Source organism: Leptonychotes weddellii, chromosome 9 (genome assembly GCF_054177405.1).
Source record: "Leptonychotes weddellii isolate Sample4059 chromosome 9, ASM5417740v2, whole genome shotgun sequence".
In the NCBI taxonomy this organism is placed as follows: Eukaryota; Metazoa; Chordata; class Mammalia; order Carnivora; family Phocidae; genus Leptonychotes; species Leptonychotes weddellii.
In genome coordinates, this window is record NC_138377.1 from 51988835 (window position 1) to 52009961 (window position 21127).

The 21127-nt window shown below is 38.4% G+C and overlaps 1 protein-coding gene across 11 annotated transcripts in view; it reads right to left on the reverse strand.

The window, feature by feature from the left end:
- Positions 1-21127, reverse strand: part of MIA2 (MIA SH3 domain ER export factor 2) — a 98530-nt gene that overhangs the window by 61448 nt on the left and 15955 nt on the right. For 4 of the 11 annotated variants that reach the window (XM_081830581.1, XM_081830580.1, XM_081830582.1 and 1 more), the window contains exons 5-9: positions 19688-19891; positions 19481-19581; positions 6750-6878; positions 2860-2881; positions 2675-2763 (exon numbers count right to left, since the gene is read on the reverse strand). In XM_081830581.1, the coding sequence (XP_081686707.1) occupies positions 2675-2763; positions 2860-2881; positions 6750-6878; positions 19481-19581; positions 19688-19891 (545 nt within the window). Of the gene's footprint in view, positions 1-2674; positions 2764-2859; positions 2882-6749; positions 6879-12887; positions 13017-13053; positions 13429-15153; positions 15404-19480; positions 19582-19687; positions 19892-21127 lie in introns of those variants that run through there. The other 7 variants (XM_081830590.1, XM_081830584.1, XM_081830589.1 and 4 more) reach the window with 6 other exon arrangements.

Below are 21127 nucleotides of genomic sequence, written 5' to 3' on the forward strand. Positions count from 1 at the left end.
GGATTAACCCTGAAAACATAATGTAAGTGAAAAAAGCCAGTCACAAAGGATCACATATTGTATGATTCCATTAATATAAAACGTTCAGAATAGGCAAATCTATACACAACATGGATGAACCTTGAAAACATTTTGCTAAGTGAAAAAAGGCAGACACAAAGAACCACATGTTATATGATTCCATTTATGTGAATGGAACCCAGAATAGGCAAATTTATAGAAACACAAAGTAGATAAGTTGTCTAGGGTTTGGCAGTAGGGGAAACTGGGTGAAGGGTGATAACTAAGGCATACAGGGTTTCTTTTTGGTGTAATAAAAATGTACAAAAATTATGGCAATGGATGTACAGCTGTAAATATACCAAAAGCCAGTCATTTGTATACTTTAAATGGGTGAACTGCATAGTGTGTGAATTATATCCCAACAAAGCTGTTACGAAAAAACTATACTATTTAGAATAGTTTCAAAAGTCATCAGATACTAGGGAATAAATCTAAGCAAAGATGTTAAACACCGCAACACAAAAATGTATACAAACAACAGTGAGAGAATTTTAAAAAGGCATAAATAGAGGGATATACTATAGCCCATGGATAAGAATTCAACATTATAAAGACGTCAGTTCTCTCCAAATTGATCTATATATTCAATGTAATCCCAATCAAATCCCTAGCAGGCTATGTGTGTAAACTGATGAACTGATTTAAAAAAAAAAAAAAATTTGGCGGGGGAGACACCTGAGTGGCTCAGTCAGTTAAGCATCTGCCTTCAGCTCAGGTCATGATCCCAGGATCCTGGGATTGAGCCCCACATCAGGCTCCCTGCTCAGCAGGGAGTCTGCTTCTCTCTCTCCCTCTGCTGCTTCCCCTGCTGTGCTCCATCCGCCCTCGGCAAATAAATGAATAAAATCTTTAAAGAAAAAAATTTTTTAAAGATGTTTATTTATTTATTTGTGAGAGAGAGAGAGAGAGACTGAGCAAGCAAGGGGAGCAGCAGGCAGAGGGAGGAGCAGGCTCCCCACTGAGCAGGGAGCCCAATGTGGGGCTCGATCCCCGGCCCCTGGGATCATGACCTGAGCTGAAGGCAGATGCTTAACCAACTGAGCCACCCCGGCATCCCTGATTTAAAATTTACATGGAATAGCAAAGTGCCAAGATCACCAAGACAATCTTTAAGAACGAACATGGAGGTTTACACTGTCAGCTATCAAGAATTGTTATAAAAATACAGTAGATTAAAATAGCATGAAATTGGCCAAGAATTTTAAGAAACAGACCAACAGAACAGAAGATATCATAGAAAGACTCAGATATATATGGCCACTTGATTTAAGATGACACTACAGAACAAAGGAAAAGATGGGTCTTTTCAATAAATGGTACTGGCTAATTCAATATTCATATGAAAAACACTGACTCTTAACTTCCAAATCATACCATCACAGATTCAATTCCAGATGAATTAAAGACTAATTACATTTGGGCTAAACTGTTTTCCCCAAAATTTATATGTTAAAGGCCCAGTACCTCACAATGTGACTGTATCTGGAGAGAGGCCCTTTAAAGAGATGATTAAGATGAGGCCTTTAGGGTGAGCCCTAATCTATCTAATCAGACTGGTGTCCCTATAAGAACAGGAAACATTGGACACCTGCGTGGCTCAGTCAGTTAAGCCTCTGCCTTTGGCTCAGGTCATGATCCCAGGGTGCTGGGATCCAGCCCTGCATCAGGCTCCCTGCTCAGCGGGGAACTTGCTTCTCCCTCTGCCTCTGCTGCTCCCCCTTCTTGTGTTCTGTCTCTCTCTCTCTCAAATAAATAAATAAAATTTAAAAAAAAAAGGGGGAGGAAATATAGACACACAAAGACACCAGAAATGAACACCTGAACAGAGGTAGGACCATGTGAGGTACGGGCAAGAAGGCGATTACGCACAGGCTAAGGAGAGGAGCCTCATAAGAAATCAAACCTGCCAACACTTTGATCCAGAACTGTGAAAATATTAATTTCTGTTGGATAAGCCAGCTGGCCTTCGGTATTTTGTTACGGCAGCCCTAGCAAACTTATACAAAGACTAAATGAGAAAAGTAAAACAAAGTTTCTAAAAAATAGCACAAAAGAGTATTTCCATATCCTTGAGTAGTCAAAAATTTTTAAATAAGAAACAAAAAGCAACCATCAAAAGACAAGATTGACAAATTAGACTATGTTAAAATTAAGAACTTCTGCTTACCGTTTGAAATAAAAAGGCAAACCACACAGTGGCGGAAAATATTTGCAGGACATATATCTGACAAAGGGCTCGTATTCAAATATAGAAAATATTCTACATACCAAAAAGGAAAAGGAGAGATAGCCACACCTTTTCAAATGTGAAAAAAAAAAAAAACCTCGAGCAGGGAACTTCACAAAAAGGATATCCAACATGACCAATAAATACTTGAAAAAGTGCTTAACCTCATTATCAGGGAAATACAGACTGAAACCACAATGAGACACCACTATATACATGTACCACAATGGTTAAAATTAATAAGATTGGTAATATAAAGGGCAACTGAACACTCACACTTTACAAAGCATTAATAATCTCAAACTTACATTGAAGTATCTGCCTTGAAAAGTATTAAGTCCTCTGACTCTAACATGAATGTTAATATTTTCAAAAATATCTTACCTCTTTTTGAACAAGGCTAAATTTTTCAAGTAGTTTACATTTTTCATCAATTAGTGTAGAAAGTTCTATAGCAAGCTTGTTCTCTCTCCCTGAAAAGAAAGTTCATATCATCATCATATGTAAATTGTTTTAAGTTTCAAAATTATGAACAATAATGATGAGATCTAGAATAGAAAAAAGCTTACCCACATAAAGCCAGCTTCTAACCTGAAACAAATTTTTAACAAAAATTACATTAAAACAAATATATATTCAAGTAAATCTAATCTATTTAACTTCTACCAACTGAAAAATAACTGGTTTCTTATTGCCTTAGTATGAATATACATTAACTGAAAGTGTTCTTTTTTCAAAAGGAAAGAAATGCTACATATTAGAGTCTCTCTACTGAAGAGTCAATTATGTATTAGCATATTAAAGGCTCTGAAATAACTCTACCTTAAAGACACCTGTTTCATTTCATTTATTCCACTGTTCTTCAAATATACTTGACCCTAAAACAAACTATTTCAGGAAGCCCTTAGTATCCTCTCCCCCAGTGATAACATCCAAAATAACAGAGTTTGAGAAAATGTTACCATAGGGCCATGGATTGAACTGACTACAAAATCTTTTTCTTCTTTAATCTCTTTCTCTCTAAAAAAATGAAGGAAAAATCCCATTTGTAAAGGTGAACAGGCTTAGAAGACTAAAATCATCTACAGAAGATATATAGGGATAAAATTTTAAAGTGTTTTTTTTTTAAGTTTTAAAGTCAAAGTACAGTAGAATCAGTACTGATGAAGACTAAATTAGTGAACTGAATCATCACATTGAGGACCTATCTCAAAAGGTAATAAGAACCTATAAAAAAATTGAAAAACCAAAGTTAAGAAATATGGAAGACAGAAGTAGAAGGGGCAGGATCTAAAAACACAGTCCCAAAAAGAGAAAAACAAAATGTAAAATGCAGAAGGAATCTCCTAGGATTAAAAAAGGATGAAAGATCTCATATTAAAAGATTCCAAGGAATTCTAAAAAGAATTCTAAAAAGACAAGGAAGTAAGGGTTTAAAGTATTAAAAGGAAGTAAGGGTTTGAAGTATTAAAAGGACAGAACTTGAACTTGGGACCTCGAACGTTTATATCAAACAAATTACAATTCCAATGTGGGAGCTTAATTCAAATATCCTCAAGCACTCAAAATAAAGTCTCAAAAAGTTTGCCATATAAAGATCTACACTAAAAACAATTTCGAAAGAAGTATTCAAATACGGGAAGAAGTAAATCCAGGAGACCCTGCAAGAGATATGTCAATTAAGAGTAACCAAATATCAGGGCGCCTGGGTGGCTCAGTCGTTAAGGGCCTGCCTTCAGCTCAGGTCATGATCCCAGGGTCCTGGGATCGAGCCCCGCATCGGGATCCCTGCTCAGCGGGAAGCCTGCTTCTCCCTCTCCCACTCCCCCTGCTTGTGTTCCTGCTCTATCTCTCTCTGTCAAATAAATAAAATCTTAAAAAAAAAAAAAAGAGTAACCAAATATCTTGGTAATATTTTTTTGTGGTCGTACGGGATAGGGACAGGGTAGAGGAGAAAGTTAAAAACAAAGAAAAGAAAAGGAGAAAGGGGAGCCAGGGTGGCTCAGTTGATTAAACGTCCGACTCTTGATTTTAACTCAGGTCATGACCTCAGGGTCATGGGATGGAGCCCCACGGTCAGGCTCCTTGCTCAGTGTGAAGTCTGCTTGTCCCTCTCCCTCTGCCCCTCCCCCTGCTCATGCATGCTCTCTCTCTCTCTCTCAAATAAATAAACATCATCTTTTTTTTTTAAGATTTTATTAATTTATCTGAGAGAGCAGAAGCAGAGGGAATGCAGGCAGAAGGAGAAGCAGCAGGCCCCCCACTAAGCAGAGAGCCCGCTGTGGGGGTCGATCCCAGGACCCTGGGATCATGACCTGAGCCAAAGGCAGATGCTTAACCAACTGAGCCACCAGGTGCCCCAATAAATAAAATCTTAAAAAAATTTAAAAAAAAAGAAAAGAAGAAATATGTCTGGGTTGGAAAGTGAAAGAAACCAAGGGATGTGAGAGTATGCTAAGGTTCTTGTCTTCATTGCAGGAAGATTTACTTACCAATGCAAAAAGAATTTAAAAGAAACATAAAAAGTGGAATAAATAAACTAAGCTGAAAGAAACTCATCCAAATACATCAATAAACATAATATATATAGTTAGACTAAACTCAATGGGGGAAAAAAACAGATTTTCAGATTAGATATAAAAGAAATTTACATAGGATGCACATTAAGTAGAAGACCATAGGAAGGCTGAAAAGCAGAAGATGGAAAAAGACCCATCAAACATCACCCAAAAGAAAGTTGATATGGCTATAACAAGAGATAAAAGAAACCATAAGAGAGAAGTAACACAAACATTAAAGAGGATCACCAGATATTGATAAAAAGTTCAATCCACCAAGAAGAGATATAGCACTTCTAAACATATATACACCTAATAAAATATGCTCAAAATATGTAAAGCAAGAATTGATGGAACTGCAAAAAGAAACTGATAAATCTATCATGAGAGTGAAATTCAGGCAAATTCTCTTCCTTTTTGATAGAGGAGAGAAACAAACAAAAAAGAGCAAGAACATAACACATGAACACAAATTAGATCAAGCAAGCTTGATCTAATTGATGGATACAGAATGATATACATATATCTGCTTTCAACAATAAACAGTGGAATAGAATAAAGAAAAGATCTACATGCATGTGGAACTCTAATATGTGGCATGGCAGATGGGTAGGAAAATTATTATATTCAAGATGGATCAAGAACTGAAGTGTTGAAAACAATATTTTCAAATAATTTCTGTTCCTAAGAAAACATCTTAAAGAAGATGAAAAGATGTTTCATACTGGTACATTGATTTGGGACATTTGGGTTATTTCCAGGTTTTTTTTCTATTACAAATAGTGCTGCTGTGTATATTCTTATCCCTCTTGAATACAACTTTTTTGTCTGGCATGAGGTAGGGATTCAGTGTATTTTTAACCCCAAGGTATAAACTAGTATATTCTTACAATGTAACATTCTAAAGCAATCAAAATGGAAAAAAACACACCCTCATCTAAAAACATGGATGAATCTTAGTAATAGAGGATAAACTAAAAAAATTCCAAAATATGACTTATGGCATGATACCAAACAAAATTACATACTATACTTCTGAGGAATATATGTAGATATGACCAAAAAAATTTTTAAGGCATATGAATAATCAACACAGAATCCAGAACAGGGTTACCTCTAGTACAAGGAAGAAAGGGGAAAAGGGGATGCAATTAGGGAATATCACCTAAATATAAGTGACAGTCAATGGCTTTGCTTGCAGAGTGAGTGGTACATTCACAGATGTTTAGTATACCCTTTACACAGATCACGGGGCGCCTGGGTGGCTTAGTCAGTTAAGCGCCTGTCTTCAGCTCAGGTCACAATACCAGAGTCCTAGAATCCAGCCCCGCATCAGGCCCCCTCTCCCTCTGCCCCTCCCCCCTCATAATCCTCTCTTTCTCTCTCTCTCTCTCTTGCTCTAGCTCTCAAATAAATAAAATCTTTTTAAAAATAAACAGATCAAAATAAATAAATAAAATATAAATGTAGGATTTTAATATTAGTGTAGAATACTTCTACAAATAAAGTCTTTAAAATTTTTACACTTAAAAAAATCCCTCTGAATCCATAGTCAGCTTCTAGTAGCCACACATTAACGTGAGAAATGCACTTAACAATAAGCTAACTTGGGGCACCTGGGTGGCTCAGTCATTAAGCGTCTGCCTTCAGCTCAGGTCATGATCTCAGGGTCCTGGGATCGAGCCCCACATGGGGCTCCCTGCAGGGTGGGAAGCCTGCTTCTCCCTCTCCCGCTCCCCCTGCTTGTGTTCCCCCTCTCACTGTGTCTCTCTCTGTCAAATAAATAAAATCTTAAAACAAACAAACAAGCTAACTTGTTTCCTTAAAATAAAAGATCCGTTTCTCATATTAACTGTTCAACCTTAAGACACATGTATATTCTCTTAGCATTCGTTACTTACCAATTGAAAACTTCTCCACAAAAACAAGAGAACAACAAAAAATCCAACAACACCTGCGCATATCACCAATTCCCATGGGAAACCATAGGGCTTAGGACCTCTCATATCTTCAGGCAATGCTGCCACAACCTTCAAGACAAAGAAAATTAACTTTTCAAAAATGCACGTTTGATAAAAAGTGTTGATTACAAACTGATATACATGGAATGTTTGTATCCCCCCAAAATTCATATGTAGCAACCTAATCCCCAGGGTGATGGTATTTGGAAGTAGGGCTTTGGGGAGGTGATCATGAACGCAGAGCCTTTGTGCATGGAATCAGTGCCCTCATAAGAGGCCATAGAGACTTCCCTGGACCTCTCCACCATGTGAGGTAATAATGAGAAGAATGAACCAGGAAGTGTGCCTTTACAGACACAGGATCTGCAGCTCCTTGATCTTGGCCTTCTCAGCCTCCAGAACTGAGAACAACGTTACTTGTTCAACCCACCCAGTCTGTGGTGTTTTTATTAATAATAGGAGCCCTCAGAAACTAAGACACAAACATAAGTACAAGTTTATGTGTAAACACTATTAACACCCTTTCCATGAAATGGGCTACCAGACTACCAAACAGAAGGTATCACAGTATATTTTTCTGGCAGGTGATGAAAAATAACACTATGGTATAATGCAGTGACTTGCAAACTGGAGTCTACAGAGACACAGAGCTTCTCAGAATAAGCGGAGAGAAGGCCAAAGAAAGAATCTGAGTTCAGGTCCTCTAACACTGAGATCAACCAGTTTAGGTTTTACGTGTAGAGTATACTGGATTCCATTTATGATTTCCCCACAGTGGGGGAAAAAATAGATCTGCAGCTTAAAAAAAAAAAAAAAAAAAAAAAGTTTGAAAACCACCGATGAAGCTTTGGGTTTGGAATCTGAATGCCTCTACCCTACTTCTGTGGCTCCCTTCTCTTATCGGTCTTGGGAATAATGCTGTTTCAACATGCAGGGCAGGTACTCGGTAAAGGTAACTATTTCTATTAATCCTTCAAAGACCATGATCCTGTAACCATGGCCTTTCCACACTACTTCTCTCCCTAACAGGTCTTTGGCATAAAACAGCTTAAGGCTTTTACAGTTCCTCCTGTATTTCATCTTTCCCTGGGTCAGTTCATTATTCATCCTCACCCAATGGGGTTATTCTTTTCTTACCAGGCCCCAGATACTACTCAATCACAGAAAGAAGAATGATAGGGGGAAAAAGAAAAATGCGCTTTTAAGAAAAACCTGAAGTCTAATCAGGTTTGATTCTTTCCAGGGTTCAACCCAAAACCTGTATGACCAATCTTCCCTTTTTAGGCCCTTTCTACCTAGAAAAACACCCTTTAATGTCTATTCTCCTCTCCAAAGTCTGTTTCATAACTCTGATCCATATAAGTATTCCTTCCAAATTGCTTTCTATACTTCATTAACCTGTATTAAATAAACCTGATTATACCTTTTCTAAAAAAAAAAAAAAAAAAATACCCCTTTACTCTGATCTCTGCCTCTCCCTACAATACCCCAGTTACCAATTCACAAGAAATGTGTATTTAAAAAAAAAAAAAACTTCCAACCTGGAAAAGCTCAGGACCAGACGGATTCACTAGAGAATTCTACCGAAAGTTTACAGAAGAATTAATGCCAATCATTCTCAAACTCTGCCAAAAAATAAAGGAGGGAACTCTTCCTAATTCATTCTATGAGGCCAGTATTACCTTGATATGACAGCCAAACAAATATATCACACAAGAAAAGAAAACCACACGTCAATATATGATATAAATGCAGAAGTCCTCAATCAAATACTGGCAAACCAAATATAGCAGCATATAAAAAGAACTATATACCATGACCAAGTGGAATTTATCCCAGGAATACAAGGTTAGTTCAACATACAAAAATAAATCAATGTTATATACCATATTAGTAGGAAAAGAAAAATCACATGATCATCTCAATAAACACAGAAAAGACATTTAACAAGATCAAACACCCTTTATGGTCAAAACATTCAATAAACTAGGACTGAAGGGCACTTTCTCAACATGATAAGGGGCATCTATGAAAAACCAACAGCTAACATCATACTTAGTGGTGAAAGACTGAAAGCTTTCACCTTAAAATCAGGAACAAGATAAGGATATTCACTTTCTCCATATTCATTCAACATTGTACTGGAGGTTCTGGCCAGGGCAGTTAGGCAAGAAAAAAGTAAAAGGCACCTATATTGGAAAGGAAAAAATAAAACTATCTCCATTTGAAGATGACATAATTTTACATACAGAAAAGCCTAAATAGGCCTAAAATTCTAAAATAAGAATTCAAATAAGAAACTATTAGAGCTAATAAACAAGCTCAGCAAAGCTGCTGAATACAAAATCAATACAGAAAAAATCAGTTCTATTTCTATACAATAACAATGAGCAATGTGAAAATGAAATTAAGAAAACACTTCCATTGAGGTGCCTGGGTGGCTCAGTTAGTTAAGCATCCAACTCTTGATTTCGGCTCAGATCATGATCTCATCAGGGTCCTGAGATCAAGCCCCACATGGGGCTCTCCACACTGGGCGTGAGACCTGCTTAAGATTCTCTCTCTCCCTCTCCCTCTGCCACCCCTCCTCCCTCTCTCTCTGAAAAAAAAAAAAAAAAAGAAAGAAAGAAAACATTTCCATTTACAAGGCATTCAAAAAGAATAAAAGACTTAGGAATAAGTTTAACAAAGTAAGTGCAAACCTTACACACTCTGAAAACTACAAAACACTGTTGAAATAAATTTAAGTTCTAAACAAATGGAAAGATGTCCCATGTTTATAGATTGGAAGACTTAATATTGTCAAGATGGCAATACTCCCCCAAAGTGATCTACAGAATCAATGCACTCCCTATCAATATTCCAACTGCCTCTTTTGCAAAAATGAATAGGCTGATCCTAAAATTCATGGAAAAATGCAAGGTATAGCATTTCCTTCTCTATAGCTATATAGCCATAGAAAGAGAGACAGACAGACAGACAAGGAAGGAAGGAAGCAAGCAAACAAGCAAGCTTGGACTACTCATACTTTCCTATCTCAAAGCTTACAGCAAAGCTATCATAATCAAGACAGTTTAGTAATGGCCTAAGGATAGGCAAATGAACAATGGAATAGAAATGAGTATCCAGAAAGGAACTTAAATTTATGGTCAATTGATTTTGAACAGCAGTACCAAAACAAATCAATGGAGAAGGAATAATCTTTTCAACAAATGTTACTGGGACAAGTGGATCCCCACATGAAAAGGAATGAATCTGAACCCATACTCATACCACATATAAAAATTAATTAAAAAATGGATCACAGACCCTAAGGTAAGAGCTAAAACTCTTAAAAGAAATCACAGTTGTAAAACTTTATGACGTTATTTTTAGCAATGGTTTCTTAGATATGACACCAAAAGTACAAACGACCAAAGAAAAAAATAGTTTTCATCAAAACTGAAAATCTTCATACTTCAAAGGTCACAATCAAGACAGTGAAAAGACAACCCACAGAATGAGAGAAAATATTTGCAAACCATATATCTGATAAGGGTCTAATATCCTGAATATATAAAAGAACTCTTATGACTTCAACAATAAAAAGACAAATTACCCAATTTTTTAAATGAGCAAAACAAATGAATAGATATTTCTCCAAGGAAGATACACAAATGGTGAATAAGCATATGTACAGATGCTCAACATCATTAAAATTACAGGAATGGAAATCAAAACCACAATGAGATACCACTTTGCATTCAGTAAGGTGGCTATTAAAAAAAAAAAAAGTGTTGGAGAGGATGTGGAAAATTTAACCCTCTTGAATTGCTGGTGGGGATGTAATATGCTGCAGCCTCTGTGGAAAACAATTTGGCAAGTCCTCAAAAAGTTAAACATATGGTAAATATGACCCAGTAATTTCACTCCTAGGAATATATCCAAGAGAACTGAAAACATGCACAAAAAACTTATACACGAATGTCCATAACAGTATTACTCATAATAGCCAAAAGAGTGAAAACAATGCAAATGTCCATTAACTATGAATGGATATTCAAAATGTGGTATATCCATACAACGGAATATTTTTCAGCCATAAAAAGGAATGAAGTACTATTACTTGGGGTGAATCATGAAAGCATACTAAGTAAAAGAAGCCTTAGACAAACGGCCACATATCACATGATTCCATTTACATGAAATATCCGGAATTGACAAATTCATAGAGACAGAAAGTAGATTAGTAGTTGTCAAGGGATGGAGAGAGGGGAAAATTGGGAATAACTGCTAGTAAGTACAGAGTTTCTTTTTGGGGTGATGGAAATGTTCTGGACTTGCAATGGCTGCACAACACAGTGAATATCCAAAGAAAAATAACTGAATTGGAGACTAAAAAGGGATGAATCTTACATGAATTATGGTTTAATAAAAAATAAATTAATCTTTTAAACTAAAAGAAAAAATTTAAAGCAGAACAGTGTTGTGCCATCCTAGCCCCCAGGCCCATTTGGTGAGCACAGTGGTTTTTAGCAAAGAAATCATCCAGGTAAAGATACATTTATAGGACTAGAAACAGTTCTGCAAAATCTGGCTACCCCTCTCCATGTGTCTCTTCATTCACAGTCCTATAAAAACTAAGTTTTGGTTATTACAGGTTTTAGCAAAGAAAAGGAAATATGTACAATCTAAAATCATCTCTTGTTCCACAATATGCTTCTCTTCCTATAAACCCTATCTCTGTGAATGAATAGGTTGCCATAGCCAGAAACCTGGCAGTCATTCCGGATTCCTTCACATCCAATCAGCGAAATCCTACCCATTTTAGCTCTTAGCTACTAAATATTTTCCCCATTCAGCACCCTCTTCTTTATCCCTAACTTGACTACTCTGTCATCCCTCCCCTACACCATTTCTAGTTTTGTTTTCCTTACATCTAACCTACATGCTACCATCAGGAAGCTATTTAAACCAAAAGTCTAACCACTGAAATTCTTCAAATGCTCTCCAGCACCTACATCGACTGGAATCTACTTACGTCTCCAACAAGTATCATTGTGCGCGTCATTCCCTGAGTCTACTTTGTATTCTAGTAAAACGGTTGCGAGTTCCCTTCACACACAATGCTGTTTCATGTCCCCTCTGCTTAAACTATTTCATTAGCTTGAAAAGGCTTTCCTAAACGTTTACTCAAGAAAATATAATCTCTCCCACCCTTCAATTTCCCTAGCATTTTGTGTATGCTTTGGTAAGCAGTTCATCAGTTTCTACTTGGTACTATTTTTTTGTCTTCTCTCCCGTAACAGACAGCATACCAGTGGCCCAAACTCAGTCCATTTAAATTCTCACAGAATTGTCACACACACACACACACACACACACACACACACAATCACTAGATGCACTTGGTTGAATGCTTGAATACCATGACAACAGTACTTAATTTAGGTAACAAGAAAACAATCCTCTTAACTGACCCAATATTTTAAAAGACTTTTTTGATTTTTAATGCACACATTTTAAAGCACGGGGATATAAATACCCCTAAACGTGTCAACAAAGACACATAAACACTTAAGAGAGAAAAATCTATGCAACCTGTTATAAACTGACCTTAAAAAAAAAACTAAAGACATTTTGAGCGCTGGGAGTTCAGTATCTCCAGATTTTAAACCAGCACGATCTTTTTACATTAACACACAGAAAGAAGCGAAGAAAAATCTCACTTATGGTAAAGTATCTCAAAAGAGCATTCTTTATTACAAGAAAATGCAGAATTACAATCCCAACTCCCCGTCCAGACTTAGGTGTCCTTTCAAGACAACGAGAAGTTTCATCACTAAAAGGAATTCATTTCCGAGGATCAGTCCTCAAGTTTCTCACAGTCGGGAGAACCACGTGTCATTGACCCCTGTTCAAAACGAGTAACATGACGGAGAAGCTAATTCGTTTCAGGAATCCGAAAACATTTAACACACCTTTGAAAAATCCCGCTAGGCAAATGCTCTCTTCACCTTCCGGATCTCCAGATCCCCTTCCACCACACACACACATACACACACACACACACAAAATCCACCCAACCAGCCTACAAACCTGGCTACTGCCTCGGACACAGGCCGGAGCCCGACAGCAGGTGAGGACCGGCTTCAGGACCTCTAACCACGGCCGCTCAGACCGCAAAGCCAAAGTCTGCTGCTTCCTTCCCCAGGAGGCTCCTGCGACCCCTGGGCCAAGTAACCCTGATCGCGCCTGAACTCACCCTGCGTAGCTTTTCCAGAACCAGCCCCAAGTACGACTGAGGGGCCGTCCTGGGCCCCTCCATGGCGCCAAGGCTGCCTCAACTGAAGTGGCCGAAGCCAGGGCCTGGCGGAGCCACAACAATCAGTAGAGAACACACCGCGTTCGGTCCGGAACCCAAACCTGCACCCGGCAACCGGAGCAGACCACTGCGGAGCCGGCTGCGGGGGGTTGCTGGAGGGCACGGCACCGACAGGCCTCAAGTGTCCAATGCTGCCCACCCGGAGAGCCTCGCCCCTAGTTATGCTCTACGTCCTGAAGATCCGAAGGTCCAAGCCCGTCCCGCACGAGCCTGCGACCTGCCCTCTCCTCACCGCCTACCCCCCGATTTGGTTTCGGCCAGGCCGCGGCGGGGAGGCGGGGAGGCGGGGACGCGGTAACTTTCCCCTCCTTCTTCGCGCGACGTGTCCTTGCCTCGCGTTCTTAAAGGGGCCGGCGCTCTACTTGGCGAAGCCAACCAGCCTTGGAAGTCGAGGGGCTCGAGGCAGAGACAGTGGAATTGGGCCTCAGGCTCTGCGCTGTGGTGTGGGCCGCACAGCCCAGAAGACTAGGGCAGTGGCTCAGGGCCCCCTCACTTCGGGTGGCCGCGATAGCGGCGAGGTTCGTCTTGGAGGCCCCCTGGGCGTGGAGCCCCGCGGGGTGAGCGCGGCACGGCCCCTCGACCCAAGGGTGGACGCCAGGTCACGCACCAGCACCCAGCGCTTTTCTCTCGCAGTCAGTCAAGAGCCTATCTGCACCCCATTGAAGCCCAGCGTACCCTGGGGGACGCTGCCGGCCCAAGGAAACCGGCCGCCGCCTTCATTCCAGTCAGAAAATGGCCTGCAGGGCCTGTGCCGGTGCGTCCTGCCAACCGCGTCCGGACTTTGGACAGGAAAGGGTCGCGGGTCAGCTGTGGTTTGGGCAAAGTTTAACCTCTCCCACGCAAGAGAACATCGATCGGGTCTCCTCTGCCCAGAGGAGGACTGCAGGGATTTACTCGCTTCTACCTAAGTTACCTGGACACTTGCTAGGCAGAACTGCCTTAAATTCCACGAGTTCCTAGTTAGCCAAACGCTAAAGCAAACCCCTGTGGACCTTGGCTGAGCGACTGGTGTTCTCCCCTGAGAAGGGGAGCTAAAAGTAGCACCTTGCGGTCTAAATTTAGGACCCTATTTTTAGATCTGTTGAATGAAGTATGGAGTGCTGGGTTTGTTCCTGGGAGACTTTTAGCTGACATAGGTGTAAAGGATAACAGGGAAGGCTTCCTTGCCAGCAATAATAATCGGCAACAAACTCGGCCTGCTACAAGTCCTCAGTGAAGCAACACAGAAAGGAGCAGGTACTTCTTCCTAAACAAATCACCCAAGAGAACTCAGTAGTTGAACAAAATCTTAAATCCTTAGGAAATTTCCCTAATGTATGCTGGCAGCAACAGAACAACTGTGCCAAAAAGAATTTAAAAAAAGGCCCAAGTTCACAACAGTTGATTTTTAGGACCAAAATGGGGCCTAGTTGTTTAAAACTCCAAGTGCTCTCTTTTGCCACATCAGCCTGCGGAGTTTCCAGGAACTATCAGTATCAAAACGTAGCAGAAATTGCTTAATATTTCTCCATTTTTAAGGTATTACACAACATTCCTATATGTTGGACAGTGTGTATTGAAATTATATTATGTGAATACCTTATTAAAGTCAAAACAGAAGCATAACTAAAATTTTATATTTAAAATTTCAGAGAATCATAGAACGATATATATCAATTAGAGCATTGTATTGGTAAAAAATTCTTCAATGTCTGAACATTTTCAGAAAACTCTAGAACCATTTTCAGCTTTCAGGACATATTTATAACCTAAAACATTTTTTTTAATCCTTTTGCCCACCCTAAGGCAGTCTGTGCCCTTTTCCAATTTTTCAATAATTACCATTCCAAATATAAAAACATAGATTAAAGACAAAATAATAAATGAAAATTTTTAAAAATCTAAAAGATTCCCCAATAAAAACACAGTAAAACTTCAACTCAGTGCAAAATTCAAACCTAATTTCTCTTCTGTACACTTACTAGTCATATAGAAACTTACCTCTTCCTCTAGATCGTTCAGTTCCATTTTTTAAAAAGTTCATGTTAAAATATCTTAACGTGTAAATAAAGTTCTACTAAGCACCTCATATTCTTGAGAAAGATTTCAGATTCTCATACATCTGATACACTCCTGTTTCCACACAGATTGTGATCCTGTTTTGACACTTGTGTGGTAAAGGGGTGCTGTAGGTGGAGTTGTGACTACCAACACAGAATCCAATTTCATGGCCATCACTCCTGATTAAATATGGCTTTTTTCTTTTTTTTTTCTTTTTTTTTTAAAGATTTTATTTATTTATTTGAGAGAGAGAGTGAGAGAGAGAAAGAGCACAAGAGGGGGGAGCGGGAGAGGGAGAAGCAGACTCCCCGCCGAGCAGGGAGCCCGATGCAGGACTCGATCCCGGGACTCCAGGATCATGACCCGAGCCGAAGGCAGCCGCTTAACCAACTGAGCCACCCAGGCACCCTAAATATGGCTTTTTTCTAAAATATCATATACATTACTACCCTCATAAAAATCTACAATTGAAAAGAGACATCCTGAATTTGATAACTGATAAAAATTAAATTGAATGTTTTATTCTATAGTCAATTCATATAGAATACATGATTTTTACCATGTAAAAGATATTCAAAGATTGTTCTCAAGTAGATAGGGGATTTTGCTGTCTTATATAGACCTGCTTTAAGGGAAATGGAGAACAAATGCTGTTAGTGACAGCTACTAGGAGGCATCAAAGAACACTGGAAACATGCTAACCAGTAAACCTTGTCCACAGCCTAGAAACTGATTTCCCTTATGAAGGGCCCGGTTGCAAAGCTGTAGGTACTAGTTACGCCCATTTAATTAAACAGGCAATGTCATGGGCTACAGGATCCAGTCCTTTGGAAGAAAACCAAACATGCTGAGCCACACTTTCATTCTCTGTACTAGTGATGTAAGAGTTGTTCTCAGAACATATTGAATCAGGAGTTACCTGTTGAACAAGAGCTAGGTAATTTCCTTTGTTAATTTCACATATAAATGAAGCATTCTAATTAAGAATAGATAAATGTTAGAACTCAAAGAGCTTCCTCAATTATAAAGTAGATAAAAAGTAGTATTAATTCCTATTACTTAAACAATTCAAAGAAAGTATGTTGTATAAAAATCTAACTGAAATTACTAGCAAATACAATTACCTGAAACATTTAGGCAGAAGAAAAGGAAATCTTTTCACCTAAATTTAACTGGAAAATTGCTCAGATTTTCCATTTACTGCAACTATTCAAAGCTATATTATGGGAGCTTAGTAGATGCACTAATATTGTTAAAATTCTAGGTCTGGCAGGAATTCTTCAGAACATTTAGTCCAAACATTATGAACTTAAAGCCCTATAGAGGCCATACAGATGAAATAAATGCAGGGAAATGAAGAATTCATGTCTATTCAATACAAGTACTATTCCTTGAGCTTCTTGTTGCCATATGAAAATGGGAGACTATATATTACAGTCTTCTACTTTTTCAAGAGAACCCAGAAATTCAGATTTTTGTTATGAACTCACCTTTTAAATGTTGGTAACCGGTTCTTAATTTTTTAAACAATGCACAAGTCAGTTTTGACCAGCAGCCTGTCATCTAGTCTCAGCTTCTGATGTTAGAGTTTTAAACCTGAGACTGCCCTCCAGAATAAGTAACTTTCCAAGGTCACAAGATAATTACCATAAATTTAAATTCAATAGTCCCATGTCTAAAAAATTTCAACCAAAATGGTTAAAGTAAAATGTGTTTGACCGTATTTACTGAGTCCACAAAAATAAACATACTTCATAGCCTTTATTAAATAAGCACTTTATATGAGAGGTGAATGTGACATACTGATTAATAAATTATTATTTTTTTTAATTTAGTAACTTCACTAGTATAATTTGTGGGGGAAGGGTTGACAGGGGAGGGATGTGTCAGTAGGACATACCAGTATACAACTAATTCCATGGGTCGTTGAAAGTTTTATTATGACTTTTTATAATCATCATTCTTACTGGTTTTTATTTTCTCCTATGATGGAGCAGATTTCTAAGTAAAGTTTTTAATCAGTGTCTTTAAGAACAAATCGTACAGGGCGCCTGGGTGGCTCAGTCATTACGCCTCTGCCTTCGGCTCAGGTCATGATCCCAGGGTCCTGGGATCGAGTCCCACATCGGGCTCCCTGCTCGGCAGGAAGCCTGCTTCTCCCTCTCCCAATCCCCCTGCTTGTGTTCCTGCTCTCTCTCTCTCTCTCTGTGTCAAATAAATAAAATCTTTAAAAAAAAAAAAAAAAAGAATAAATCGTACAGGGTAAGTTAATCACTTCTCTGGGCTTATTTGCCAGGTAATATCAACTCTCTAGAACCTTAGCAAAGAAATAAAGTGAAGAGGAAGTCTCTGAAAGCAAAATAATATATGTTATTAAGCCCAGTTTTCACAGACTCTTATCACAGTCACCACCATCTACCTGGTCACCCAAGCTAGAAACCTGGTAAGTTATCCTCACTTTTCTATTTTTCTCTCCATGCTACATTCAATCAATCATTAAATCCAATGAATTCTATCTACAAAAGATCTGTCTAGTTTGTCCTTCCAATCATTTTAATAACCACCATCAGCTATTAGACCAAAGGTTAAAAAAGATGGCTAAGGGGCCAAACTTCATCCACAGAACATTTTGTCTGACCTGTATGGTATTTCTTTTTAATCTGAATATTTGCCAGCACTCAAAATCAAGAGATTTCACACAAAATATCCAGATTTCCAACTTTTCTTGAAATATCAAAAGATCTGGCAAAACCAAGCTAAAGGTAAATAGTAGCTACATCCTTTGGAGAAAGCATACACACTCTGTTGGTTACAGTTCTCTTTACCTATGCTTCATTCATTTCATTTGAGTTTATATACCCTGATTTAGACCTTCACCATTTATTTCCTAAGCTAATGCAATAACTTCTTGACCATACCTGCCTTTGGTCTTTACTTGTTAAATCCTTATTTGATAATATTGACAGACAGACTTTATAAATGAAACTTTTTCATTTTACTCCCTGCTTAAAATTCTTCAGTAGTGCCCCATTATCTACAAGATAGAGTTCAACTTCCTATTATAACATTAGAAGCTATTCTTGATTCAATCCCTGTATAATCTTCATTATCATCCTATATTCAGTCAAACTGAATTGCTTATAGTTCGCCAAAAAAATGGTCTCTCCTCCACCTAGAATGCCGATCCTTTCTTTGTCTGGCTAACTCCTCCTCTTCCTTCAAGGTAAGTATGATCTCCTCTGAGACAGTTTCCCAGGCCCCTCTTCCCCATCTACCTACCACTTCCAGTCAGTCTTCTAGGGCATCAGTAGGCTGATCAGTCTATTAGTAGCATCCTATGGCTATTACAGCACTGTATTATAACTACTGCTTTTTTTTTTGCCTGTGTCCTCCAACTAGAGTAAGCTCCTTAAAGCAGCCACTGGTAAATTTCATCTTAAAAAGTAAGTAAGAAGATAAAAGTGCTTCTTCAATTATTTATATGTTAGCAGTAGATAAGAAAAGGAAATAACATTTGTAAAAGGCCTTCTGTGTAAAGCACTATAGCTAAGTCCTTGGCAATATCTCATTTACAATAAATGAGATAGGATTTAATAGGATTTACAATAAAAAATGGACAGATTTTGGAATTTTAGCTACGGCTTGGTTAAATTTTGAGATATTAGTTGCTTTTGTAGGATTCTCACAATACACCATTTTGAGATCACAGCTGTCATTCAGATATTAATAAGATGTGCTTAAGATTCATTTTAGCTCATATTATTTCCAAGTTAATTCATTTAGCATAATTTTCCCTGATATGAAAAAAAGGGAAGAAAATAGAAAAAAAAAATGCTGAAGATCAACAAAACTTAAGGAAAGGTTAAAAAAAAATCCTTCAGCGGCACCTGGGTGGCTCAGATGGTTAAGCGTCTGCCTTCAGCTTAGGTCATGATCCCAGGGTCCTGGGACCAAGCCCCACATCAGGCTCCTGACTCAGCAGGGAGTCTGCTTCTCCCTCTCCCTCTGCCTCTCCCCCTGCTCATGCTCTCACTCTCTCTAAATCTGTGTCTCAAATGAATAAATAAAATCTTTAAAAAAAAATCCTTAACAATATCCATGCAACAAAACATTCATGTAAGAGAAATCGTACAGGCAAGATTTTATGGAAAGAGAAACATTATGTAACATTTGCATAGGGAGGATTCACTCAAACATCATTTTCAACTACTCCTATATTTAGAAAAATAGATAAAATTATTGCAAAAGATTTAAAAGGTCAACTTACCCTTTTTGTAAGAATTATAATTGATGAAAATGCAGAATTCATGAAATCACAAATGTCAATTTGAAATAAATATTTCAGAATCTGATACTCAGAAGCATCTTCTGTCAATTTATAAATAAAAATAAGTTAACAATGTGATGTAACTTTTGAATCTAATTTCTTCCGTAATTGCTGCATTAGAAAACAAATAACTTTTTTTTCTTTTACCTTCTTGAGAAGACAAAAAGTAATCAGTTGAAACTGTTTCACTATTTGGGAGGGTATTTTCCACAGATCTGTCTATTTCCACCTGAGTAGATCCTTCAGTACCTAGTGATATTTTTGATTTTTCATCATTATTTTTAGAAGATGGAGTTTTGAAATGTACTTCTTTATGAATTCTCCCGGGTGACTCTATTTTAGAAGCCATATCTGCAAATAAAATTAGAAATGTTCATTTTTTTTTAAGATTTATTTATTTTAAAGAGAGAGAAAGAGCATGTGTGTGCACTGGGGGAAAGGCAGAGGGAGGGAATCTTCAAGCAGACTCCCTGCTGAGCGGGGAGTCCCGCACAGGGCTCCACATGGGGCACCATGCAGGGCTCAATCTCACAATCCATGAGATCATGACCTGAGCAGAAACCAAGAGTTGGACACTCAACCAAATGAACCACCCAGGCGCCCCTGGAGTTCGTTTAATACTTGCTTTGTTGTGGGCTTCCCTTTTGTTTTCTAGGCAGGCCATTCTTTGAATTTCTGTGGTCATTGTGACACGTTTTTATGGAAAGAATCCACTAAAACATAAATTGCAGCCTGCATTAGTTCCTACTGCTAATGTAATAAATTACCACACACTTAGTGACTTAAACAATACAAATATATTCTCTTAGAGTTCTGGAGATCAAAAGTCCCAAAACCAAGGTGTTGGCAAGGCTGTATTCCTTCTGTAGGCTCTAGAGGAGAATCTATTTCCTTGCCTTTTCTGCCTTCTGGAGGCCACCTACATCCCTTAGCTCATGGCCCCTTCTTTCATTTTCAAAGATAGCACTGCAGCATCTTTTAACCTCTCCCTTACTCTGACCCTCCTTCCTTCCACCTTTAACAAACCTTGTGATTATAGTGGGCCCACTAGGATACTCTCTCCATCTGAGGCTGCTTAATTTAATCATATCTGCAGGTCCTTTTTGCCATGTCAAGTAACATAGTCACAGGGTCTGGGAATTAAGACATGAACATCTTTGAATGGTCATTATTCAGCCTACACAATGCCTTTCCTTTATTCTTTTACCAAGGAAGAATTTTTAAAGCTGTATACAATTCTATTCTCTACATTGCCTTTTTGTCCTAAAAACTATTTAAAAAAAACATAACTGTCAACAACTCTGTTGTGCTATATAAGCTTATGACTAAGAGCAAGACATTAAATAGCTCTCTATAGGATTTCATTCCTCTTAGAAACATTTATTACCGGGCGCCTGGGTGGCTCAGTTGGTTAAGCGACTGCCTTCGGCTCAGGTCATGATCCCGGAGTCCCTGGATCGAGTCCCACATCGGGCTCCCTGCTCGGCAGGGAGTCTGCTTCTCCCTCTGACCTTCCCCCCTCTCATGTGCTCTCTCTCTCATTCTCTCTCTCTCAAATAAATAAATAAAAAATCTTTAAAAAAAAAA